The sequence below is a fragment of the Petaurus breviceps genome, unplaced genomic scaffold (assembly GCF_028583685.1).
Source record: "Petaurus breviceps papuanus isolate PSGF00001 unplaced genomic scaffold, PetGlider_PUasm1.0 186, whole genome shotgun sequence".
Taxonomy (NCBI): Eukaryota; Metazoa; Chordata; class Mammalia; order Diprotodontia; family Petauridae; genus Petaurus; species Petaurus breviceps.
The window spans coordinates 28,684,872-28,711,579 of record NW_027185798.1 but is presented as its reverse complement, the minus strand read 5'-3'; the positions used below and the strand labels follow the sequence as shown (position 1 = coordinate 28,711,579).

At 46.6% G+C, this 26,708-nt stretch overlaps 2 protein-coding genes across 4 annotated transcripts; one reads left to right on the top strand and one right to left on the bottom strand.

Annotated features, from left to right (window-relative positions):
- The first annotated feature begins 6,088 nt into the window (after positions 1 to 6,088).
- NLE1 (notchless homolog 1) lies at positions 6,089 to 15,940 on the top strand. 3 transcript variants are annotated; one of them, XM_069089938.1, is made up of 13 exons: positions 6,089 to 6,199; positions 6,472 to 6,615; positions 8,962 to 9,179; positions 9,583 to 9,662; positions 10,047 to 10,123; positions 10,665 to 10,762; positions 11,047 to 11,239; positions 11,797 to 11,932; positions 12,058 to 12,104; positions 13,262 to 13,464; positions 14,495 to 14,654; positions 14,770 to 14,840; positions 15,594 to 15,940. In XM_069089938.1, exons 1-13 carry the CDS (start codon positions 6,182 to 6,184, stop codon positions 15,604 to 15,606), a joined length of 1,458 nt encoding a protein of 485 aa, XP_068946039.1. In that variant the 5' UTR covers positions 6,089 to 6,181; the 3' UTR covers positions 15,607 to 15,940. The 3 variants fall into 3 exon arrangements, with proteins under 3 accessions (XP_068946039.1, XP_068946040.1, XP_068946041.1); XM_069089939.1 differs by lacking the exons at positions 11,797 to 11,932; positions 12,058 to 12,104; XM_069089940.1 differs by lacking the exons at positions 14,495 to 14,654; positions 14,770 to 14,840 and having other exon boundaries at positions 15,843 to 15,940.
- A 3,297-nt stretch (positions 15,941 to 19,237) lies between these two features.
- Positions 19,238 to 24,692, bottom strand: FNDC8 (fibronectin type III domain containing 8). Its single transcript, XM_069089256.1, has 4 exons — positions 24,484 to 24,692; positions 23,041 to 23,404; positions 20,886 to 21,131; positions 19,238 to 19,451 (listed from the first exon to the last, which is right to left on the bottom strand). Exons 1-4 carry the CDS (start codon positions 24,690 to 24,692, stop codon positions 19,299 to 19,301), a joined length of 972 nt encoding a protein of 323 aa, XP_068945357.1. The 3' UTR covers positions 19,238 to 19,298.
- Between the last annotated feature and the right edge of the window lie 2,016 nt (positions 24,693 to 26,708).

Sequence of the window (26,708 nt, the reverse complement as noted above, 5' to 3'; positions counted from 1 at the left end):
TTGGCAAAGATACTGGAGAGGTTTGTCATTTCCTTCTCCATCTCATTTGACAGATGAGGAAACTGAGGCAAACAGGGTTAAGTGACTTGCCCAGGGTCACACAGCTAGTAAGTGTCTGAGGCCAGGTTTGAACCGAAGAAGATGAGCCTTCCTGACTCCAGGCCCAGTACTCTATCCACTATGGCGCCACCTAGCTCAGTTTACTCATCTGTAAACTTCAAGAGTCAGAGTTTATAGATTCTTATATCTCTTCCAGGTCTAAATCTTTAATTCAATGATCTTATGTGTGAGAATCTTTTTTAAATGTATATTCAAATTTTATCATAGTGTTCTACAAGTGGGGTGAGACTAGGTGACTTCTGAGGTGTCCTGCTGCTCTAGATTTATGATTCAATCCCATGTTTGAGGCTTACTGCCTGAGTGACAAGTGCCTCAGTTTCCCCATTTATAAAATGAGAGCTTTGGATCAAGTGGCTTTTGAGATCCCTTCCTTCTCCACATCTATGAGCCAATAAAAAAATACAGAACAAAAAGCCACTATAGATTAAATTATCCTTTTTAGATTAATTTCTATTCTGTCAGTCCTATCAGCATTTATACATATTTGAAAAATAATACTACATATATGTGTAATACATTTATTCAGTCTACAGAAGGAATGGTTGCTTCCTTATAAAGTTGTATATATATTTATGAATTCCTTGGTGGTCTTGGGCTCACCGGTTGAGAACAAGGAGCTAATATAGCAGAAAGAGTACTGGAGTTGTACTCAGATGACTTAGTTCTACCAAATGTGTAAACCCTAGGCAAGTTACTCAATCTCCTAGAGGCCTCAGTTTCCCCATCTGCAAAATGAAGGAGTGACCCAGATAACACTAAATCTATGTTCCTAAAAAAAATGACAAAAGGGATCATATTCTTTAGCCCATCAATCCCACTTCTGGGCATTTACTCCAAAAAGGTCAAGGACAAAAATAAAGGTCTCATGTACACTAAAATCTGCATGGTAGCCCTTCCTCTGGCTTCTTTAGGGCAGAGATTGTTTCATGTTTTGTCTTTGTACCCCAAGCACATGCCTGGTATATGGTAGATAACTTAATAAATACTTGCTGATGTCACACCAGTTGTGTGACCCTGGGTAAGTCACTTAAATTCTAGCCTCCATTTACTCACCTATAAAATAAAGGTAATAACAGCACCTCCCAGGGTTGTTGTGAAGATAAAATAATATTTGTAAAGAGTTTTACGAATCTTATAGTGCTATATGAATGATATCTATTGTTATTGATTGATTTGGGGGGGGTAACAAAGACACAGAAACAAATCCATCAGTTGAAGAAAGGTCAAACAAACTGGGTACATGAATGCGATGGACCACTGAGTCATAATAAGAAACAATAAATAGAAAGAATTTGGAGAAACATGGGGAAACTAATATGACCTGGTCTTTGCTACAAAAAAAAAAAAAATCAAAGGTCATCTAGTCAATCCCCAGCCCCAGTTTTACAAATGAGACAACTGAGGTGGGTGGATGTGCCCAGGGTCACACAGGTAGTGAACCTCATTGATTATATTTGAATCCAGATCTTCTGACTCTCAGGACACTTATTCCAACCTCTTATTTTACAGATGAGGAAACTGAGGTTCAGAAAATTTAAATTACGTGTCCGACGTCACATAGGTAGAAAGCATCAGTGGTAACATTTGAACTCAGGTCCTCTAATGTCAGACCCTGAGCTCCTCCTACTGGGTCACACGTTCTCTTCCTTCCCCTTCTCTCATTGCCCTTGAATGTAATAAGCACCTTTTGTGTAAGGATTGTTTCATTTTTGCCTTTATGTTCCCAGCACATAGTGTGTCTGGCACATAGTAGGTGTTTAATCAATGCCTATTGGTTGACTGGTTGATCATTACTCCTGGGTCACTGTTAGGTCGTGTCCATATCCTTTTTTTCTGGTAGAAGAGACTCTGTGAAGGGAAGATGCCTGGGTGGGGTGGCAGCAGTGGTGGGAAGAGGGAAGGGGAAATGTATCTGAGAGACATCCTGGAAGGATACTCAACGGGGTGAGACATTTAAAGCTAGAATCACCAGGGCATCCAGCTAGTCCAAACTCCTCTGTTATAGAGGAAGAAACAGAGGCCCAGAGAGGTCAAGGGACATACCCAAAGTCACAAGCTGGTGTGTGAAGGAATAGAAATGGCATTTGAGCCTAGGTCATCTGACTCCAAATCAGAGGCATTTAATATAACACTGCAGCACATTGCATCAGTCTTGGCACCTTTTTGGAAGACTTCTATTCACTCCTGATCTCATTAAGATGATAATAAGAAATAAGAATACAAGAATAATACAAAAGAGATAAGGAGATAATAATTATTCTGGTAGGAATCTTCATCTCAGAATCTGTGTTTACAGGTCGGCACGCCACCAGGAGCTGCTGGGTGACTTCAGGGTTTGCTGAACACTTTGTATACAGGATCTCTTAACAAATATCTTTACAATATTTATAATCCATACAAATATTATTGCTTTTTGGAGGGGGGAGGGCAGGGCAATGAGGGTTAAGTGACTTGCCCATGGTCACACGACTAGTTTTGTGTTAAGTATCTGAGGTCAGATTTGAACTCAGGTCCTCCTGACTCCAGAGCCCGTGCTCTATTCACTGTGCCACTTAGCCCCCCCTACAGGATCTCATTTGATGCCCACGACAGCCCTGTAAGGTAAGTGTTACAGGTATCAATATCCTCATTTCACAAATGAGGAAACTGGCTGAACAACTGGCCCAGGGGCTCATGGATGTCTAGCATCAGAATCTAAGACTTCATGATGCCAAATCCTTCCTATCCACTAAACCACACTGTGTCCCTCTGCTATTCCCAGGCAAAATCATTTAAGAGCTTACATTTACATAGCGCTTTAAAGTTTGCAAAGTACTTTATAAATATTTCTCTCACTTGATCTTCACAACAGCCCTGGCAGGGAGAAGGGGGGGTCGGTGCTATTTTTGCCCCCATTTTACAGATGAAGAAAACTGAGGATGGGAAAGGTTGTTGTTATTATTCATAATAATAATTAACATTTATGTAATCATTACTATGTGCCAGGCAGTGGGCTGAGCATTTTACAATTATTACCTCATTTGACCCTCACAACAATCCTGGAAGATAGATGCTACCATTATCCCCATTTTATAGGTGAAGAAACAAATAGAGTGCCTTGCCCAGGGTGACACAGCTAGGTAGTATAGTGGATAGAGCTCCAGGCCTGGAGTTAGGAAGTCCTAAATTCAAATTCAGCCTCAGACACTTATTCGTTGTATGACCCCGGTCATACTTAATCCTGTTTGCCTCAGTTTCCTCATCTGTCAAATGAACTGGAGAAGGAAATGGCAAACTGCTCGGTATCTTTGCCAAGAAGACCCCATGGACTTTTGTCCATGGAGTCACCTGGAGTCAGACATGACTGAACAATAACAACAACAAGGGTCACACAGCTGCCTGAGACAGGATTTAAACTCAGATCTTCCTCAGCCCAAGTCTAATATTCTAACCATTGAGCCACTTAGCTGCTCTGAATCCTCTCATCCTAGAATTCAGTCCTTTATAGCCAACATATTGCAGTGATGTCCTGTTGAGGAGGTTCTAGGGAAAGATATAAAAACGTTTTGTGTACTCCACCACTTAACAACCAATGTTGTTTTTGCAAATTCTCATTCACTGTAACCCCACTGCATTAAATTTCATGGGAGATGGTCTGAGATTCCCTTTGTTCTTTTTTTTACATTCTCTTATTTTATTTTTATTCCAACTTTAACAAATACCAAACAATTGAATAGACCACTGGCCCTGGAGTCAGGAGGACCTGAGTTCAAATCTGGTCTCAGACACTTAACACAAAAACTAGCCGTGTGACCTTGGGCAAGTCACTTAACCCCAATTGCCCTCCAAAAAGCAAAAAAAACAAAACAAAACCAAATACCAAACAAAAGGAGCATTTCCATGGATGTCTGTATCAGCAATGCCATATTCACAATGCCTATAGAGATTACAAATATGCTGATATAATTATCCATCACAAAATACATCAGGTTTGCCATTTGGGGAAATAAACTAGAAAATTTATTAAGATACCAAAAGACTGAGTCCCAAAACCAGAAAGTGAAAGCCATCAGAGTAGTTATGATATTGGCACAGGTAGATAAAGTAGAAAGCACCCACATTTTCAAGCCTTTAAAACAGAACAGGCTACCTCAGGCAAAGGTCCTCCTCTCCCCACTCACAGCAACCACCCAGCGCCCTGGAAGCGGGCTCCCAGCAGCTCCGGCCCCTGGCAGTCCTCAGCAGGAGTCCTTAGCAGAAAGTCCTGCTCCCAGCAGCTCCGGCCGCTGACAGTGCTCAGCAGGGGTCCTAACTAAAAAAAAAAAAAAGGCAACCGCCGCCAACTGCCAACCGCAGGACCGTTAGCTCGGCTTTTCACTTTCTCTTGCTCTGCTATGTCAGCACGTCCATGGGGCATGGGAGATCTTTAAATCCCATAACCCTTACAATGTCATAGAACAGAAGAGGACATTGATTGCTGATTGAAATCATGAATCTCTATTACCTGGAGGTGGCCTTTATTAAATTTCAAATACAAAACTTGAAGTGCTAGCCAAGCTGAATAGGAAGGAAGGAGCTGGTGAGTCTGTCTTCAGGGGACTGGCCAAGCTAGTCAGGTAGCTTGACAAACAAGCTAGACAGCTTGCAAAAGCAAACTAAGGCTCTACCTAACCCATCCACTCACTTATGAAGTTTGTCCCCTGACACATGAATGAGGGGGGAGCGAGGGAGGGATGATTGGTGTCCCCATGTCCAAACTACAACTTTTGAAATAATGTATTTTTAAAATATTGAAATAAATGCTCATATTTTTAATCCCATGAAATCCTGTTCTCCGTGGCCCAAGGGTGTATTTATTTTATAATCCAAGACACAGTTATTACTTATTGGTTACAATGTTACATTATTTTAGTACCCTTTTCCTGTCTCCCATTGTAACATTCTCAGAACTTCAGGAGCCGTGAAGAGGAGCAATTTGGAGTCCTGGCTCGTGATCTTGGGCAAGTTGCCTCAGTTTCCTTCATTACAAAATGAGGATGAGTCAGTCAGTAAGCATTGCGTAGGGACAGACTTGGTGCCAGGCACACTGTGCTTGGCTCTTCGATGCAAAGACAAAAATGAAAGCTCGTATGTAGAAGGAGGCTATATGTACACATGAGGAGAGGTCCTGGATCAGTTAATTAGCAGGGACAGAGAAGTCTGGGAAGAGGATCCTCCCTCTGTCTAGGAAGGTGTTTCTCTGCCACTTAGTCTTAGAGAATTGCTTAGGGGCACCGAGAGGTTAAGTCACTTGCCCGGGATCACACAGCCAGTCTGGGTCAGAGGCAGGCCTTGTCGCGGTAAGGGGGGGGGGGTGTCCCTCCCCACTTTAAGCCATCACATCAAGCTGTCTCTCGCACAAGTATACAACACAAATGCAAAATAGGGACAAAGTATTTTTTCAGGGAGGCACTGGCAGCTGGGGCGCTAGGGGAAGGTTTCCCTGGAAAGTGGGGATGCCTACCCTGAGCTTCGATTCTAGGGGTGCTAAGTGGAGGCACAGGGGGTGTTGGTGAATGTTTAGCCAGCTTTGGGCGTTGGGGAATGTACACGGGACATACTCGAGCTCTCCGTCACTTTCTTAAGCATAGACCATTAACAAAACAATATATCAAGATTTGTAGCATTTGATCATTTTCCAGGTGAGAAAACCGAAAACTTTCAGTGAAAATGTAACGATCGGCCCCTCTCCAGGATCTGGTAGGAGTCGGGTCTGGCCGGACCCTAAAGGAGGTGAGCAAGCCGAGCGTTCTGGGCCTGGGGAAGGGGAGAGATAGCCAGTGGGAAGCCCGGGAGACTAGAGTGTGTGAGCCACAGCAAGCCGAATGACGTCAAAGGCCCAGTCCGGCTCCAGACCTACGCTCCCGTCCAGGATTCGGGCGTCTCTCCCTCTGAGCCGAAACGCCCCGCCCCCTCGCAGCCGTGCCGAAGACCATGTCCCGCCGCACCGCCAGGGGGCAGGTGCGCTCTCGGCAGCGTGGCCGCGCTGTGGAGGCGGCGCTCTAGGCCTGTGACCTCGTTTCCCTCCACGTGGGGTCTCAGGATGGCGGCGGAAGCGACTGTGAGCCGGGTTAGGGTTTGGGGGCGATCGGGGAGGGGGAGCAGCCCACGCCGGGGGGAACCCTACCCCTGGGACCGGGGAGTGGGCAAGGCGGGGTCCCACTAGAGAGATTCCTCTCCCCCTGTACAGCCGCTCCCCGCGAGTGGCCATGGCAGGACGAGGGGCTGCGTGGGGAAGTTCGGGGTGGTGTGTCTGAGCCGGTAGACTGTCTCCGCCCATTTCCCTGGAGAAGTTCTCACATATACCCCTCTCTCCCCGCGTGTCCGTGACAGGACGAGGTGGCGCGTGGGGATGTGCAGCGGCTGCTGGTCCAGTTCCAAGATGAAGGCGGGCAACTCTTGGGCTCGCCCTTCGACGTGCCCGTGGACATCACCCCGGACAAACTCCAGCTCGTCTGTAATGCGCTATTAAGTAAGGTAGGAAATCCCCACGACCCGCGTGGACGCCAGCCAGGGAGGCAGGAAGGCCTGGGACTAGCCCTGTGCCCATTACTCCCTTAAGCCTCAGTTTCCTCATCTGTCATCCACGGCCCCTCATCCCTTCTGGGCCTAAGTCAGCGAACCTGTGAAATGCCTCCTGTGCCATCCCTAGGCTTGTCAAGTTAGCCAGCGTTTACCGGCACCTGCTGAGTGGAAGAAAAAAAACAAGCAGTTAAACAAGCAGTTAAGCGCTGACCAAATGCCAGGGATCAGCTTAGCCTCTGAACTTTAGAGCAGGGCTTCTTAACCAAGGGTCCAAGAATTCGGCGGGTTTTTAAAATGATCATTATTTTGGTATGGTTGGTTTCCTTTGTAATCCTATGTATTTCATTTTATACAGTTAAAAACCTTATGCTGATCTGGGTCTTACCAGATTCAAAAAGGTTAAGAACCCTTGGAGACACAAGTTTATGGAAGTGATTCCTGACTTCAGGGAGCTTATAGTCCAATCATTGTGGAAGGCTGCAGGAAGAGACCTGCGTTCCTATTTGTTTACTTTTGTGTGAGTGGGAGGGCTCTGACACTTGCCTCTTCAGAGGACCAATGATGGAGCATGGCTGCTGCCCATCTCCAGCTAGAGAAATGAGGGCCTCAGAGGCAGAATGAGGCGTGCCTTTTTGGGCATGGCCCAGGCAGGGACTTCTATAGCTCACTATGTGTTTTGGTTACAAAGTTGTGTTTGGTTTTTTTTCCCCAAGAGATGAGGAGGAGGGGTATCTGAAAAGGAGAGAAAATAATTGGTTATTAATTGAAAAAAAAAAAAAGAATTTTTATGACTGTATTAAAAAAAATTTAGTTCCAAATTCTCTCGCTCCCTCCACCCATTGAGACGACAAGAAATACGATACTTGTTATGAGTATGATGTCGTTCAAGATATATTTCCACATGAACCGTGTTGAAAGAATGTCTCTTCATAATGTAGAATCATAGATTTAGAGCTAGAAGGAAGCAGATGAAAACCCAGCCCAAGTTCCAGCTTCTCTATGAAGTTTTCTTGAATCTTCCCCTTCTCCCCTGCCACTAGCACCTCACTCCCAAAACTGCCCTCCGACCCTTAATAGGGATTAGGTAGAAGCACGGTGTGATATTTCCTGAAGGGGGCATTTGAAGTGAGTCTTGAAGGAAATCAGGTTTTCTAGGAGGTAGAGGTGAATGGGGAGGGTATTCCAGGCATGAGGGATAGCCTATGCAAATGCATGGTGTCTGGAGATGGAACATTGTATATGAGAACCAAGAGGGCCAGTTTGGCTGAGCTGTAGAGTTCATGAAGGGGAAAACCTCCAGAAAGGGAGGTTGGGGTCAGGTTGTGTGAAAACCTCTAGTAACAGGTTTATATTTGATTGTGGTGGCAATCGGGAGCCATTGGAGTTCAGTGAAGTAGGAAAGGTGACATGGCCAGACTTTGGCTTTAGGAAAATCACTCTGGCAATTGTATGAAGGATGGATTGGAATAGAGAGAGAGACTCCAGGCCCAGAGAACAATTAGGGAGCTCCTGCAGTGATTCAGGCTAGAGGTGATAAGGGCTGAGTGGGTAGAGAGAAGGGGGTGAGCCTTGAAAGAGGCAGCAAAGACTGGATTTGGCCTGATTGGCTCCATGTCATCAGGGTGGAGGCTGAAGTCCCAAGTGACTTGGGGGTGGTGATGTCCCTGACAGGAATAGGGGGAGTTTGGAAGAAGGATGGGTTTAGGTGGGAGGGGAAGATAATGAATTCTGCTTTGGTCACATTGAGTTTGAGCTGCCTGTGGGTCTGCAAGTTCCAGATGTCCAGGAGAGAGTTGGTGGTCCAGGTCTGGAACACAGGAGAGGGACTAAGGCTGGATATTTAGATCTGGGAGTTAGTCTGTGGGAGTGGATGAGGTCACCAAGTGAGAGAGTATGAAGAGAAAGAAAAGAGGGTCCAGGACAGAGCCTGGGGGGGCAGGGAGCAGTGAGACAGGCAGGACTCAGACCCAGAAGCCGGCTGCTAAGTCATTTGTGATTGGCATCAGTGAAGGCATGTCTGACAGTGGGAAGCTGCGCAGCCTTGCCTGCTGGAGTCAGGGTGTCACTCTCCACTCCATCAGAAATGCTCTTCATGTTGTCTTGCTGGCAGTGAGGGCAAAGCCATTCCCTGGATGACAGGGTCACAGAATAATCATCTGCTCCGTGGTACTCATTTTACAGAGGAGGAAACTGAGGCCCAAGCGGACTCTCCTTGGATCAGTCCAGGGAGTCTTCACTGAAAAGGGGGCCATCACTTGCTCTTTGATGAGGGTTCACTTCATTCTTCTTCCTCTCCAGGAGGACCCCCTCCCCTTGGCCTTTTATGTCCACGATTCAGAGATCATCACTTCATTGGAAAAGACACTTGAATCCAAGTCGGTGGAGACTGAGAAAGTCCTTGACATCATTTACCAGCCACAAGCTGTGTTCCGGGTCCGAGCTGTCACCCGCTGTACCAGCTCCCTAGAGGGTCACACTGAGGCTGTCATCTCTGTGGCCTTCAGCCCCACTGGGAAGTAAGGAGGGAGTCACACTTGGGGTGTTTGGTGAGAGACATGATCCTCTGAGGCAGGGCTTGGTGAAAGAGCGGGGTCATCTCAGACAGAGCCATCAGACACTGGGGCACATTTCCCAGAATCTGTCTTGATCGTCCTCATTCCAAGGGTAGAGAGGAGCTGAGTCTGAGCCACATTCTGGGGGTGTGGTCCGCCCCTCTGTTGGAAAGGTATTTGCTTCTGATTAGGCAGATAAGATTATTTTTTAAGATGACTTTTTTGTTTTAACCCTTTAAAAAAAAAAAAGGAAATCCAAATGGATTCTGGTTATGAGGGAATGAATGTCTACTGGAGTACATGGCCTTTGGGACCCAAGGGACTCCCTTGTGTAAAGTTCAGGGGTGCCATTCTCTGATTCCCTCAGGTATCTCGCCAGCGGCTCCGGAGACACCACTGTGCGCTTCTGGGATCTCAATACAGAAACTCCCCACTTCACATCCAGGGGTCAGTATGGGGGCAGGTGAGCAGAGAGACCACAAAGCTCTCAAAGCCTTTCTCCAGAGTGGGGAAGAATGACCTAACAGGATGCCTTGGGGAAGACTGGGTACTAAGGAGGTCCAGATTTAAACCTACACTGACTTGTGAGACCTAGGTAGCATCCCTCCCACCTACAGTCATGATTGCATCCCTTCCCAGGCCCAGCCTTCTCGTGAATGAGAGATGGGATGAAAGGGAGGATATAGCCCTTCACACCCGTCCCTGCTCCTAGATGGATAACGCAGTCCACAGCCTGATTTTTTGGGAAATTGGAGGGGGGCATCTTCTGGTACCAGGGGCTGCCTGGTCCCTCCCCTTACAGCCTCCTCTTCCTGTCCCTTGCTGTCTTAGGTCACAGGCATTGGGTCCTCAGCATCGCCTGGTCTCCAGATGGCAAGAAACTTGCCTCGGGCTGTAAGAATGGTCAAGTGAGTGGCTTACCCCAATGACCATGCAGGGTATCTGAGGTCTTCTCCCCCACGGAGCTGGAGAACTCTAGAGTTCTGTGTCTCCAGAGAAGGGCCATATGGAGGATGTGTTTCAGTTGTCTTTTTCCACCCTATCTACAGAGAGTGAATGAATACAATGAACGAATGAATGAAATGTTTATTGAGTTCTTATTGTGCACTTAGTACTGTACTAAGCATTGGGGGTGGGGAAAAGGGGGGCAGGATACAGATACAAATGCCAGACAGTCCCTGCTCTCAAGGAGCTGACACTCTGAAAGCAGAAGACAGCACCTATTCTGGGAGGGTAGGGCTCTGGGAAGCCATGGGAATGGTCTGGCGTGACCTAGGTCGAGTCAGCCATGGGAGATGGCGTTTGCCAGTGAGGATGGCTCTGCCCCAGGGTTGGAGGCCCACAGACCAGTGAATTAAGCTCCCTGGCTCTGATCCTGACTGATTCTGGAAGGAGAAGGGTAAGGCTGGGTTGGGGTTTGGGGGGACTCTAAAGGCTCCTTTCCCTCAGATTCTCCTGTGGGACCCAAACACGGGGAAGCAGTTGGGCAGGGCCCTTGCTGGACATAGCAAGTGGATCACAGGACTGAGCTGGGAGCCATTGCACACGTGAGTGGGAGTGGTGGTGCCTTCTCAGTCCCACCAAAGGATGCATGGGGGTAAGGAGGGCAGCCCTTCAGCTTCTAGATGGTCCATCCCCAGAGGCTCCCGTGTGAATGCCTGGGGAGGGGGCCTTGCCTGCCATCCTGGGCTCTCCTAGCAGCTTTGCTTTTCCTAGAAGTCACCGAGGGACTTAATTAGAGGAGATCCCTTTGGACTTGACCAAGGGAGGAATGGGGAGGGACTCTGGAGGTGTTATGCCAGCAGGAGGATCACAACCTTCTCTTGTCCAGGAACCCCGAGTGCCGCTACGTGGCCAGTAGCTCCAAGGATGGCAGCGTCCGGGTCTGGGACACAACCGTTGGCCGCTGCGACCGCATCCTCACTGGACACACCCAGTCGGTCACCTGTATCAGATGGGGAGGTGACGGCCTTCTCTACTCGGCCTCCCAAGACCGAACCATCAAAGTTTGGCGGGCTCATGATGTAAGAAGGAGTTAGAGCTTGGGGTGGGGGGGAGCCTGAGAGACACTCTAGTCTGGCCTTCCTCCATTTTACAGGTGAAGAGACTGAGGCTCAGGGAGGTTGTAGACAGTGAGCACCAGAGGGAGGGTTTTAATCCCTGTTCTCTGACCTCAGAGTCTCTTCCTTTGTAGCACAAGTGTCCTGTATGCACACTTGTTGTCTTCCCTATAATAGATGCTAGGTGACGCTGTAGTGCATAGAGTTCTGGGCCTGGAGCCAGGAAGACACATCTTTGTGAGTTCAAATCCAGCCTCAGACACTTACTAGCTGTGTGACCCTGGGCAAGTCACTTAATCCTGTTTACCTCAGTTTCCTCATCCGTCAAATGAGCTGGAGAAGGAAATGGCAAACCGCTCCAATATCTCTGCCAAGAAAACCCCAAATGGGTCATGAAGAGCTGTACACGAATGAAAAATGGCTAAATACATTGTAATACACACATGTGCACACGCACACACACATCCTCTTGCACCTGTTGTGTTTTCTTATTCTCATCTCCCGTCTCCCTACTTTTCCAGGGGGTGCTCTGTAGGACGCTACAGGGGCACGCCCACTGGGTGAACACCATGGCACTCAGCACTGACTACATCCTTCGAACCGGTGCCTTTGAGCCGGCAGAGGCCTCTGTTAACCCCCAGGACGTCCAAGGCTCCTGTGAGTGGAGTGGAAGGACTGTGGGAGAGAATGAGGTTAACAGCAACCTCTGGGCCCTTTATTTCCCATTGTTTTCTGGCTTCATCCTTTTCCTGATCTTTTCTTCTCTCCCATGATGGACACAGTGCAGGAGCTGAAAGAGAGAGCGCTGGACCGTTACAACCAACTTAGGGTGAGTGTGTGGCCACTAAACCAGCCTGGCTCAGGGGGGGTTGTGTGGTCATTTAACTCCTCCAGGCCATGGGAAGCCCTTCTCTCCAGACCTCACCTCTTCCAGGCAGCCTCCCCTGGTGAGCTCCATCATACTGATAATGCCTAGAACACTGAGAATAAGAAACCATAAAACATTGGGCTTTGAAGGGGTCTTAGAGGAGTAAACTGAGGCTGGGAAAGGGGCAGGTTAGTGGCACAGCTGGGATTTAAACTCAGGTCTTCTGTTTGCCAATGCAGTATTCTTGTTTCTCTGTAGGTGGGTGTTTAATTAATAGGAGTGTAAATTTAGCATAGGAAGGAATGATAAAGGCCGATTATTCAAGAGAAGAGGAAGCTGAGGTGGCAGAGGGGTTAGAGCTGAGTTCAGAATGGGCCTCAGACACTAGTTATCTGATTCTACGTAGGTCTCTCCAGCTCCGCCTGCCTCAATGTTCTCACCTGTGAGATGGGGATGATAATGGCACTTCCTTCCCAGAGGTGCTAACTGTAAAGTTCTTAGAACACCTTAAAAGCACTTCCTAAAGGGGAGTTGTGGCTATTTAGTGACTTGCCCAAGATTCGCACTCGGGTCCTCCTGACTCCAAGCCTAGCACTGTAACCACTCAGCTGCCTCTCGATTTTAGATCTGGGGGGACCTTATTGGCCATCCATCCCAACCCACCTCTTTTTACAGGTGAGGAGACCAAAGCACAGAGAGGTTGTCACTTGGCCAGGGTTAACAGCAGTTTTAGAACTCGGCTCTTCCTGCCTTCAATCCCAGCCTTGTAACTTCTATGTAGGGCTGCACAATTGACCCTGTTTGATTGAACAGACACTTATGAAGTGCTTCCTGGGTCCTGCTGCCAGCTCCTGGGGTTCCAAAGACAGAAAGAGGCTTCACCCTCTTTCCATGGCCCCCCATGGTCCTCTTGGCTGGAGCTCTGAGGGCCTTTCCTTGGTCCTGGTCCTTCTTGGCTCCTCTGCACCACCTGGTGGGGTGTCTGGGCATGGCACGCGTTCCTTGCTGTTGCCCTTGGCAACATCTCCTCTGAGATGGGCCTCGGCTTGTAGGCCTCCTGAGCAGGGCTGGACCGGACCAGGCTGTGTCAGTGTGAGCATGTGTTCTCATCCCCCCAGGGTCTGGGCCCAGAGAGGCTGGTCTCGGGTTCCGATGACTTCACACTCTTCCTGTGGTCCCCGTCAGAGGACAAGAAGCCCCTGCAGCGGATGCTGGGGCACCAGGCCCTCATCAATCAGGTGCTCTTCTCCCCTGACGCTCGCATCATCGCTAGCGCCTCCTTCGACAAGTCTGTCAAGTTGTGGGAAGGGAAGACCGGCAAGTGAGTCTGCAGGGGGAGGAGGACGGTGGGGGGCGGGGAGACTGGGAGCTGTGGGGAAGGGTGTCATGTGGCTTAGTGCACCCCACTCTGAGACCGAGGCCCAGCTATCACTGCATGTCGGAGCCTCAGTTTCCTCGTCTGTAAAATGAAGGGGTCTTTCTCCCTGACCTCTAAGGTCCTTCCTCTCCAAATCTGGTCTTTTAAGAGGGGGCATATGTGTCCCTTAGGACACATGCATAGCAAACAAGTATTAGGCACTGAGAAGCAAGTCTAGCAGAGTCTCACCTGTATACATTAGATTTGAAGAGATAGAGGGAGGGAAACCAAGTAGTCATTAAGCATTTATTAGTCCCCTACTATGTGCCAAGCCCTGAGCAGATAAAGATAAAATCAGACCTTTAGTTCATCCTGCTACATCAGGCTATAAAGTACCCAGACTAGGATGGGGTGAATGGGGCTGTGCCCGTAGTATGTACAGGCATTACCAACCAACTTCTTCTGCCTGTTGAGCCACACCTCTGCTGGGGTCCTTTCTGCCTACCCCCTCCCTCTTATTCTCCACTAATCTGTTTGTTCCCAGAACTGTGACTGAAGAATCATAGGTGGAAAGATTTAGAACTAGAAAGGACTTGGGAGTTCATTTAATCTAACCCCCCTCCTTCATTGTACAAATGAAGAAATTGAATCCCAACTGTCAGGGGCAGGATTTGAACCCAGATCCTTGGACTCCAAGATTAGCGCTCTTTCACTGTTAACCCTGATGTCTCCCACTGACCTCAAAACAGCATCCTGAAGGCTAATGAGGAAAGGTGTCCTGGAGTAGGTTAATTTTAAGGTAGAAGAGAGGATTCCAGATAGAAGAAAATGCCTTTTGGAAAAGAGAAAAAAACGAGCTATAGCTTAAAGCTTTGATGAGTAACAAAATCAAGAAATTAGAAGAAAAATATGGCGAAGGGTCTTAAAAGCTGGGTAGGAAATCACAGCAAGCTCTTGAGCAAAGGAGAGACCACCACCTCGGCTTCTGCCCCAGGTATCTGGCCTCCCTCCGAGGTCACGTGGCAGCCGTGTACCAGATCGCTTGGTCTGCAGACAGTCGTCTCCTAGTGAGCGGGAGCAGCGACAGTACTCTCAAGGTGTGGGACGTGAAGACACGAAAGCTGACCATGGACCTCCCTGGTCATGCTGATGAGGTAGTTTCACCCCAGGATCTGGAGGGAGGGAGGGAAGGAGGGCAGGGCAAGAGTGTGGGCTGCTGCTGCTTCATGTGGCTTGGCTTTGCCTTAAAGTGCCTTCCTCTGGGTTCAGGTGTTTGCTGTAGACTGGAGTCCTGATGGCCAGCGGGTAGCAAGCGGTGGGAAGGACAAATGTCTCCGCATGTGAGTCTGGGGAATTGACTTAGGCCAGGGACTCTGAGGGATCAGCTGACTCTTGAAGGCTGGGCTGTGGCTACAAACCTCCCCCCTCCCTTTCCCTGCACATGGCCCCTGGGCAGGTTCAAGGTCTTTCCCACCAAAATCCAGAATCCTGGTTTCCTTTTTAAAGTACTTAGACCAACTCTTGGGCCCCTCAGCCCGATGCTTTTCTGAATCTGTCCTTAAATAGAGCACTGATCTAAGATCTCTCACATGGCAGCTGGGGGATTGGGATGGAAGAAGAGGAGCAGGAGGTGGCAGGGTGGCACAGTTCCAGGCCTTCCTCAGACGCTTCCTAGCTGGGTGACGCTAGGCAAAGTCACTTAGCCTCTCTGTGTCTCAGTGTCCTCATCTGTAAAATGAGGGGCATTGTCCTGGATGGCTCCTAAGGCTCCTTCTAGATCTAAATTCAGTGAGCCTTTGACTGGGAGAGGGGAATGACAAGCTTGAGCTGGGTGCCCTATGTGAAGCAGAGAGGTCCTACAGGAGAGTCACCCCCAGCCTGCATCATTGAGCCTTGTTGGGTGCTAGAGAGGGGAGTTGGAAAAGAATGTCAGGTCACTCCCCTGAGAGCCTTAGACATCCAGACTCTCATCCTGGGGGTCGGGTGGGGGAGGCACAGACGTCGCTGGGTTGTCCAGGTCCCTTCTCAGGCCTTTTCAAATGAAGAACCCTTTTTGGCTGAGAATCCTGCCCTGATACTTTCTTTGTCCACAGATGGAGGAGGTGAGATCCAAGGAGCCTTCCCACCCCTTCCCCCTCACACCATCTGTACCATCATTAGCTGTCTTGGGGGCTACAGGCAGGCTGGCACAGGAATTCTACAGTCAGCCATGGCCCTGCAGTAACTGAAAGGAGGTTAGTGTGACCCTCGAAGGCGTATGATGCAGATGGAAGCAGGCCCAGCGGGGCAGGTGGCAGTGACCTTGGACCCCTATCTGGAGCCAGATAAGACCAGGAGGGCAGGCCTCCACACCTGCAGCTTTTTATTCCCTTCTAAATGTCGACTTTCTACAGAGTAGGATGCCTCTCTTTTTGTCAAATAAATAAGTTATTTTTCTCTAGTTTATTGTTATTGAATCCTGGGATTTGGCAAAGTCATCCTACAGTTCCCTTGTCAAGCGCCCCCTTTGGGCAAGGCAACACCAAGAGTCTGACACAGAAAATCTTCCAGCCCTTGACTCTTTCCTGAGCTTTGTGACCTCTTTTTCATCCTCCTTCCCTCGTTCTTTGGCCCAGCCCAGCCAGCCTTCCTGTTGCTTCACATCTAATATTCTATCTCTGCACCTATGCCCAAGCTGTGCCCGATGCCCAGTATGCCCTCCTTTCAAAACTCAGCTCAAGGGGCAGCTAGGTGGCTCAGTGAATAGAGCACCAGCCCTGGAGTCAGGAGGACCTGAGTTCAGATCTGGCCTCAGACACTTAACACACAAAAACCTAGCTGTGTGACCTTGAGCAAGTTACTTAACCCCAATTACCTTCCAAAAAGCAAAAAAACAAACAAACAAACAAACAAACAAACAAACAAAACTCAGCTCAGGATCTTAGAATCCTAGATTTAGAGCTAAGAAGGGACCTGAGACATCATCCAGGGGCCACCCCTTCGTCTTACTGATGAAGAAGGTGACATACAGAGAATCTGATGAAGCATCCACAGTCATTGAAGGTTTACAGAAGTGTTTTACTAAGTCCTTTCCTGATCCTGCCTCATGTTTTTTAAAAAAATGTACTTTGTATAGTTGAAAGTGTGTGCTTTGTCTCCCTAAATAGAATATAAACTCCGTAAAGGCAGGAAAGGTTCAATTCTTGGCTTTTCTCTCCCAGGGCTTGGCATATAGTAGGTGATTAATAAATGCTTGTTGACTGATTTCCTTCCCTATATCAGCCTTCCCCAGTCCGTCTCTCTCCCCTGCCCAGGACAGGAAATAAAAGGCCACCAGAGTTTTTAAAGCTCAGACAGGAACCAAAAGGAACTCCTAGATTTAGGGTTTCATCTGGCCCCTCCCATCCTCACTCATAAGAGCCTGAGGCAGAACTTGAACTCAGGTCTTCCTTCCTCCACTCCACCCCTCTTCCTGAGGGGTCAGACACCACGTGACCTCCCAGGTCTGATAATCATCTCACCCAGCTGTGATGCTTCAGTGAGATCAGGCATATAAAATGCTTTGTGGAGATGAAGATGCCTTGTTATCAATGCTGCTGCTACCGTCTCTGAGACCTCTAAGCCGGGAAATAGGGCCACATTCCTTTCCCAGATGTCCTTATACCCTTGGTAGGGCAGTCCAGAGGAGCACACCTGGCCCATTGTTTGAATTCCAGAGTGACCCTCGTGTGAGCTGCTCTGGGGCTCTGGTCAGTAGCCCTTTCTGCTTTTCTGTGATTTAACTCTTAAGTCTTAGAAACTGCACCAAGACTTGGGAGAGTGTGGTGTGTGTGTGTGTGTGTGTGACTTATGATAGGATGAAACCCCTTGTGAGGAGGTTCAATAATAATATTCAATTTTAATATAATTTAAAATAATAAAAATTCAATAATAAAAATATATATTTTATTTGTATCCTCAGGATCTCTTAGCACAACTTCCCCAGAACACAGCAGGTACCTGATGCATGAATGCTTTTTTAAAAAATTGATTGATGGACTATCTCCTGCAGCAGCAAGCACCCCAAGCGTCCTCAGGGTTTGCAGCTACCACAGGTTCTTGGATCTGCTTTGTTAAAGGAAAGCAAGTCAAAATGGGTCAACAAGCTTACTTTAATCAGTCAGACATATATCGTTTACCTTGTTCAGAAGAAAAGGTCAGCAGCACCCTGAACCTCAAAGTATACAGGCATAATTATCAAGACATTAACAGATCAAGTAGACAGCTTTCCAAACTGTCCAACCATTACATCCATACCCAGTCAACATCTGGGTTTCCACATTCTGGGTTTTTCAAAGCCGGGGGACTCTCAACAACGGCTTCCCAGAATTCAGATCAAATCACAGAACACTTCTCAAAGTGAGTCCCAAAACAAAGCTACACATCAGGGCTTATATAGCCTTCTCCTGGCTCAGAGAATGTAACAACCTTATTGACCCACTGGCCAATCAAAAAGTATCTACTGAAAAACAAGCCTCCCTCCCCAGGCTTCTGGTGCACTTTAGCCTAGGGGCAGGGAAGATCTTTAAAATTTACATTCGCATTACATCTCCTTGGAAGGAAATCTGGAATCTGTGTCTTAACCCAGATGTTCTCACTGCCTGGAGCCTGAGTCCAAAGTGGGTTATGCCTTAGTTAAAAAACGAGTCTGCACACCTGGCGTGGCTGTCCCCTCCTCCCCTGTGACCTGCACCAAGTCACCAAGTGACCAGGCTTCAGTTTCTTCGTCTCTATAGTGAGGTCTTTCACCAGCTCTAAATCTCTGGTTGTGATTCTGAGTGGCATAACCTCTAGGCCTCAGTTTCCTTATCAGTCAAAATAGGGGAATGATGACCAAGATGACCTTTCTAATGTCCCTTTCCAGCTCTAACTCTCTGGTTATAGCCCTAACTCTATAATATAGCCTCTGGGCCTCAGTTTCCCTATCAGTAAATTTAGAGGATTGGACTTAGATGACATTTCTAAGGTCCTGTAAATGTGGGAGTGACCCTAAGTCACATAACCTTTGGGCCATCATTAGAATCTGAGACAGTTTCCTTGTCTGTAAAAATTAGGCTGTTGATTCCAGCTAGATTTTGCATCTTGTATTTCCCTCCCCTCAATGAACCCTTTCATTTTGCAGGTGAAAAAAATGGGGCACAGAGAAATTAAACTTATCCAAAGTCACTTCAATAGGAAGAACCTGGATTTTAAAATCCTTGAGGTTTATAAGGATGGTGGTGATGATGATGATAATCAAGAATTTTTCAAAAGTTCTTTACATGGGTTAATTCATTTGATCCTCACAATACACCCCCCCCAATTTACGGATGAGGAAACTGAGGCAAACAGGTTAAGTGACTTGTCTCCAAAGTCATACAGCTGGGGAGAGCCAGACTCTGAACCCAGCTCCTGGGACTCTACAAACATTCCAGTTCCTCTTTGATTCTGGGATGACCCCCTTCATGTCAAGTCAAGCACCCTGAGGGCCCAAAGGTATTTATAGTTCTTTAATGAGGACATGCTGTGATCCCAGCTCTGAGTGGGAAGGAAGGAGCCTGCCAGAGGCTATGGTCAGTGGCTCGGCCTGGCTGCTGGCCAGCTTGAGGCTGCCCATGTCCAGAGAAGCAGGGGTCCCAGCTGAGCCAACTCCCTGCCAGGGGGCTGAGAGGCAGGGAAGCCAGAGCAGAGGTGGGGGGGCTCATCAGTGCTGTACTCTGTGTTCGTGCTAGACCGTGGTTCCTGAGGTGCCTGAGCAGGGGCTGAATAAATATGTGAATGGCTGGGGCTTGGGGCCCCTCTTATTGAGGAAAAATGAACTCCAGGTCCTCCAGTCTCCTTAACTCTTTGATTCCAACATACACTGTCTTCCTCTGAGGTTCCCGACGAAGCACAGTGATTTTGATGGGGATCTCCTTGGGGAAGCCATTCACATCAGCGGCCACCGTGGAAAACTGAGTCAGAGAGGAAAGAAAGTGATGCTAATTTCCCTCCCTTTCTGAATTCCCATTTTTCATTTCCCAAGGACCTTACACCCTAATTCTGTTGCTGTACCTCTTGTCCCCAATATACTCCCCCCTCAGATTTCCACGTTCTTCCCTGGACCCTCTTCCTTGTTCCCCCATCCACCTATTTTCTTCCCTCAAAATTTCCCCCCTCCCTGCCCCAACAATCGATTATTCTATAAAACATTAAATGCCTACTATGTGTCAGGGAGACATAAAAAAGTGAACCAGTTCCTGTCCTCAAGAAGCTTGCATTCTAGGAGGGGAGATCTGTGCGTGCTCTTTAGAAGGGAGGGAGCATGTTGTCCCTGGACTTAGCAATGCCTGGCACCTAATTCTTATTGTTCAGTCTTTTCAGTCTCATCTGACTGTGATTTTTCTGGAATTTTGGGGGGATTTTTTTGCCAAAGATACTGGAGTGGTTTGCCATTTCCTTCTTCTAATTTTGCAGGTGAGGAAACTGAGGCAAATGGGATGAAGTGACATGTCCAAGGTCACACAGCTAGTAAGTGTTTGAGGTCAGATTAGAACTCAGGAAGGATCAGTCTTACTGACTCCAGGCCTGGCACTTGGTAGGCATTTAGAAAGTATTGATTGAATAGCAATCTATTCAATTTCCCAGTATCTGCACAAGTAGCCTAGAGCATTGGTTCTTAATTATCTGTACTTGCTAAGGTGTGTGTGTGTGTGTGTGTGTGTGTGTGTGTGTGTGTGTGTGTACACAGTCGTTATGTGGATCCCCAAAGCCCTGGGTTTGAAAGCTTAATTGTCAATGTATAGATCTGGTAGGATGATAGATTTTTTGATACCTAAAAGGGACCTTAGAAATTAATTTAGTACCAATCCCCTCATTTCAGGGAGGAGGAAGCTGAAAAGGAGAGACCTTAAGTGAACCTGCCTGGGGTCGAAGAAATAGTAGGGAGCCCAAATAGTACACCCAAAGCTAAGTCTGGGTCTTGAGAATCCAAATCCCATACTCTTTACCTGGCTTAGAGTAACAGCAAAAATAAGAAATGGAAAGATTTTGTATGGGATTGGGGGCAGTTAGGTGGCACAGATGAGGTTTTGGGGCTTGGAGTTCAAATCTGACCTTGGACACTTTACTAACTGTGTGACTCTGAGAAAGTCACTTAACCTCTGCCTGCCTCAGTTTCCTTATTTATAAAATGGAAAAATAATACATTACCCCTTCCTCCCAGGGTAATTGTGAAGATGAAATGAGATATTTGTGAAATGCTTTGTAAACTTTAAAGGGCTATGTGTAAATCTATTATTCCAGATTGGAATATCTTTTTGTGTGTCTGTGTGCCACTCTGCAGTTGGATTTTCCCTGCTCCCTTCCACTCTCCCCCTCCTCTCCAGGGACGAGGGTCCTGGGCTCACTTTGTAGGGCTTGCACCACTTCCCTGGTCCTGCTGGGTTGGCAGCTCGCACTCTAATGTAGTACTTGGTGTTCGGTTTCAGTTCCATGAGCTTGACCGTTGTGCCTAAGATTTGGTTGAAGATCCAAGGGTGGAGTTTTTCCTTGGGCATCTCATTCTTCAGCCTCTCTCTCTTTAGCTCTATCTCTTGCAGGAGAACCTGGTAGAGGCTTACCCGCTGCTTGCCCTGGCTCCTGTTCCAGGAGATCTGGGGGAAGAGAGAACCCACAAGGTCTTCCTTGTACCCAGCCCGTTCACAGTGCCTGACATAAGTGTTTAAGAAATGCTTGTGGCTCCACAGGGGGAAAAACACATGGAATCATGGGATTCTACGGCTAGAAGGAACCTCAAAGACCATCTATAGTCTAACCCCCTCAAGTTACAGATGAGGAAACTGAGGTCTAAGGGAGTGAAATGACTGATGAGATCTCCCTACCTCTTAGGAGCTAGGAGAGACCACAGAGGTCATCTAGGCCAGCCTCATTTTAAAGATGAGGAGAAGCAGTGGATAGAGAGCACTGATACTAGTTAGGAGGACCTGAGTTCAAATTCAGCCTCAGACACTTACTAGCTGAGTGACTCTGGGAAAGTCACTTAAACCAGAATCCCTTTCCTCAAAATAAACACACAAATAAATAAAATAAAGGTAAGGAAACTCAGAGGAGGTTAAATGACTTGCCTATAGTCACACAGTAAATATCAGAGGCAAGATTTGAACTTAGATCCTCTATAACTCCAGAGCCAGGAATCTTTCCAGTTTGAAACTACAACTCTTAGTATGTCATGAGTCACAAGACTCATTGCACCCTTGAACTTGAGTGCAAATGATCATAGATAGATCTAGAAATGAAAGCAAACTCTGAGGTCAATTGATTGAATCTATTCTTATTAATTTTACCAACGTGGGAAATTTGAGGCCCAGAAAGGTTTTGTGACTTTGCTCAAGGTCACGCAGGTAGGAAAAAAACAGAGTTAGGATTTGAAGCCCAGGTACTCAGATCCCAAATCCAACTCTTTCCCACTGTAGCAGCCACGCTCTGGGTCTTATCACTGAGGCTACAATTCTGAGGATGTCATTAAAAGGAAAACAGGACCATTATTATAATGCTGCACAAAACTATTCATGCATAATTATTTTATTTGTAATAGCAAAAAACTGGAGGGGAAGAAAGCAACCTAGAATACCAATAACATTGGAGAACAGTTCTATAAACCAGGGTATGTGTTAATATAATGAATCCTATTGAGTTATATAAAAATAACATGTGGAGAATATTGAGAAACAAGGGAAGGATCATCCAAGAGTAATGCCAGGTGAACAATCAAACTGTTCCATGGACTGCGGCAGACAAAGGGAACTTCACAAGCAAGAACACAAAGACCTACTTGGAAGGAGGGAACCGAGAATGATTCATTTGGTGTTATTACTTTGTTCATATTTACATTAGTATTTTTTCCAAGGAAAATATCCGTTCAAATTTCGGGGTTTTTATTTGATGACCAACTCCACATTTGGCTTGTTTTCTTTTGAGCATTACTACGTTTTCAATAATAATTTTTAAAAGATTAATCCCCATCCAGTCTGATTTGCACCATGGCTCCATCTCTTCCATTCTGGTGTGTGGGGGACTTGTATTTCATTCATTCCTTCCCCTATTCATTCACTCATGTTTATTCATTAGTTGCCTAGTCAATGTGAAACCTATTCCCTTATTTCTTTAGATTGGGAACCAAAAGGCCTCCAAGGCCTCCTTATCTCATGCACTCATTTATTCACTTACTCATTCTTTTACTTATTCATTCTTCATTCATTCATTCACTCACTCATCATTCATTCACTTATTCGTTCATTTCATTCGTTCATTTACTCATTCACTTATTCTTTCACTTATTCATTCATTCACTTACTCATTTAATTCATTCACTCATGCATTCTCACTTATTCATTTACTCATTCATTCTTTCCCTTATTCATTCACTCATTTCATTCATTCACTTATTCACTCATTATTTCATTTATTCATTCACTTACTTATTCACTCATTCACCCTTCCTTCATACATCTATGTATGTCTGAATTTTTCCCTCCCCTCCCCCATTCAGGCAGCATCACCTACCACAGCTGTGGAGTCACTGACAGTGTGCTCACTGATGAAGGGGGCTTCAGGCACGTCCACAACCACAGAAGACTCTGAGGGAGTCGAGGTGGTGTCTGCATCCATCCCAGGGTTGTCCAGATCCAGGGGGATGGAGCTCGGCATTAGGGGCTTGGAATGGCTGGAACAGATGTTCTGGTCCCCCATCTCATTGCCTTTGGCCAAGGAGGCCAAGCTGAGCTTCGTCAGCTGTCTTTCCAGAAATTCTGAGAAGATGTTGATGCTGGGCTGGCTCAGGGAAAATTTGAATGGGCTCTGCCTGCTGGTGGGAGTGGGGGAGGTGCAGCTGTCTTCAAAACTAGACTCTTCAAACTCGAAGGGCTTGCTAGGGAGAGCAAGAAGAACCCATTGTGCTGAAAAGGTGACAGCTGGGACCACCCTGGTCCATCCTGTGCTTGGTCCACAGAGATCACTCCAGGGATCACTGTGCACCACAGCTCAAATCCCCTCACAAGAGGTATATAAAGTGCTTAACCGCCCACAGTAGGTACTCTATGCATATTTATTCCTTTCCTTCTCCTCCGTTCCCTTCCTGCCTTTAGGTGCTGAATTTGATTCAATTCAGCAAGCATTAACCAATTGTCTACTAAGTGCCAGGTACTATATATACTAACTAGGCACAGTAAATACGGAGACAAAACCAAATATAGTCCCTTGTCCTTAAGTGGGTTTACATTTCAAGACCTATCTGGAAATAGATAAGTTGCAGGCAGATTGCAATGGGCTTTAAATGCCAAACTACTTTATCTTAGAGGCCATAGGAAGCTACTGAACCTTCTTGAAAAGGAGGGATGAGGTCAGAGCTATGCTTTATCATGCTTTAGTATTATCTAGTAGGCTCTAAAATGGTGAGATGCATCAAGCAAGACATCCAGTAGGTGCTGTTGGACGGAAGTCGTTGGAGAAAACCATGGTCTGTTTCTCATTCTGTATCCTGTGAGGATCGGATCCATTTTTCTCCTCCCCTCCCAGCTATAAGGCTTTGGCAGAGTTTGGGGATAGTTATGGGGGTGGGGAGAATCTGTCCTTCCAAAAACAACTGACACCAGAAGGGAGATGAGACCAACTAGATGGAAGAAGGTGGTGGTGGAACAACATGGTGGTGGAAAGTGGGGGGATGTTCAGGAAAATATATCAACCCAATCTCATATGAATACAAACATTTCCCTCCTCATTGTCCCAAGAATCCAGGGAACTGATTGTTCATGGGTCAAAGGAATTGCTTCCTTCTCTAAAAGCTGCCCTGCCTATTCCTAAGCCTTGTTGTTTGTTTTTGTTTTTTTGCTTTATGGTGGGGGGAGGGCAGGGCAATTGGGGTTAAGTGACTTGCCCAAGGTCACACGGTTAGTATGTCTAAGTCTTATTCTTATAAAGAAGGAAAGGAGGGAAGATGCTGGTCCTTACATCTCTTCTGAATCTCCTTCCTCAACAAGGATGGGCTTGGTGCATCTTGGGGAGAGAGCAAATCCCTGGACAGAGAACCTCCGATCCACAGGCCTATGAATGGGGAAAGACTTCTTAAATTGTCTGAATGGAACCTTCGTGTTGGAAAAGTCTTCCTCCAAATACTCCTCATCTTCCTCTTCCACTTTCCAGAGGATTGAGGATGCCATCTACCTTCACAAAGTCAGACCAAGAGACTCAGTAACTGAGAGAGCTGGGAATAGATACAAACTGTGAGTGGGGCCTCTGCACACTTTGATTTGGGGGGTGACTAGGGGTGATGTCACCATAATAGCAAACTGTAACAATTAGGTTTTCCCTGCTCCCTGATTGGTGGCTACTGCCGTGATGTCACTGTAGATAGCTGGGACCAGGGCTAGATGGAAGGGAGAGAAATCAGAGGACATGGGGAGGAGAGTGGGGATAAATGTGGGTGGATGGGGATGTTGGGGCTGGGGCAGTTCATGTTTAAAACAGAGAAACCCTGGACTTTCTCTAAAATCTATGGATTTTCCTCATGCAATGCACTTTTTTGGGGGAACAGGGAGATGTGTTGATTCACGTTGACGATACGGGGGAAGAAGTTCTGATCTAGGAGTCAGAAGACCTGACTTTTAATTTTTATTGTTACTAGCTGTGGAACCTTAGACAAGTTACTTCTCCCTGGGCCCGTTTCATCATTATCATCATCACCTATGTCATCATTGTTAACATCTATATAGGACTTACCATGTGCCAGCCGCTGTGCTAAGCACTTTCCAATCATTATTTCATTTGATCTTCACAACAACCCTGGGAGGTGGGTGTTCTTATCCCCATCTTACAGATGGGGAAACTGAGGCAAATAGGGTTAGGAGACTTGCCCAGAGTCACATAGCTAGGACGTAAGTGTCCTAGACTGAATTTGAACTCAGGTCTTTCTGACTCCAGGCCCAATGCCCTATCCACTGCTCTACCTAGCTGCCCCCTCTCATGTCTCCAATGAAACAACTGGACGTAGATCAAGGGGTCCTTCACCTTTTGATAACTATTTCAATAAAATTGGTTTACCTTGTAATCCAATGTATTTTAGTTTATGTATTTAAAACATGATTTTGTTTTAAACTGTGCCCAGTGAGTCCAGGACACCACAGAAGTTAAATGTCTCTGGACTAGAGGATTGCTAAGGTACACTGAGACAGCCATTCAATAAAAGTTCATAACCTCTGCCTATGTGCAGAAGCCACTCAGGCTTTTTTCTGGAGATCTCCAAGCAATTCATAGAGCTATTCTGGTGGGGTGGGGATAGCTGTCCTGATTTATGGAGAGGGATGATAAAGGCTTGGGAAGGAGCAAGCCCCTCTCTGTCAGAATAGGAGAACAGAACCTGTTGGTCTCTCACATCCTGGAATCCTGAGGATTCCATAGCAAACCTTTTATTTCTTGTGATGATAAGAGAGAGAAGCTGGGTGGCAGAAAAAATCCTCAGATAATCCACAAGGACTCTGAAGGCTAGTAACTAGTTTTCATTCATTCATTCATTCTGGCAGAGGTATATATGGAGGCAGATGACCTGGCTGGGTTTAGTGCTTGCTGGCCCTGCTAGTCACCTGTAACATGACCTTGGGTCTTTAAATCCCTCCCATTCTCTGGGCCTTTGTTCCCTCATCTGTAAAATGAGGGAACCAGACTATATCAGTACTTCTCAAAGATTGGGTGCCAAACTTTCCTTGGTGTGGTGCAGTGCCTCACTCCCCAATTACTCACAGCAGAGTGATAAAAACAGAACATTTTTTAAAATTTAGTTTTAATTTTTATTATGAACTTAAAAAATTAAACAAGCATTTCTATAATGAAGTTAGAATAGAAAAAAGGGGATTGCATATGAAACTGCAAATCTGTTACGTACAACTTGATTTCCCTGTTTTTATATACCAAAATATTTATTTTTAAAAATTATTTATTTTTAGTTTTCAACATTCACTTTCATAAGGTTTTGAGTTTTAAATTTTTCACCCTCCTTCTCCTCCCCCTCCCCAAGATGTCGTGCAATCTGATATAGGCTCTACTTATACATTCATATTAGACATGTTTTCACATTTTCAAATATTTCACATTTCACACATTCACACATTTTCACATGATGTAAAGAAGAATTAGAACTAAGGGGAGGAGCCACAAGAAAGAAATAACAAAACAACAAAAGA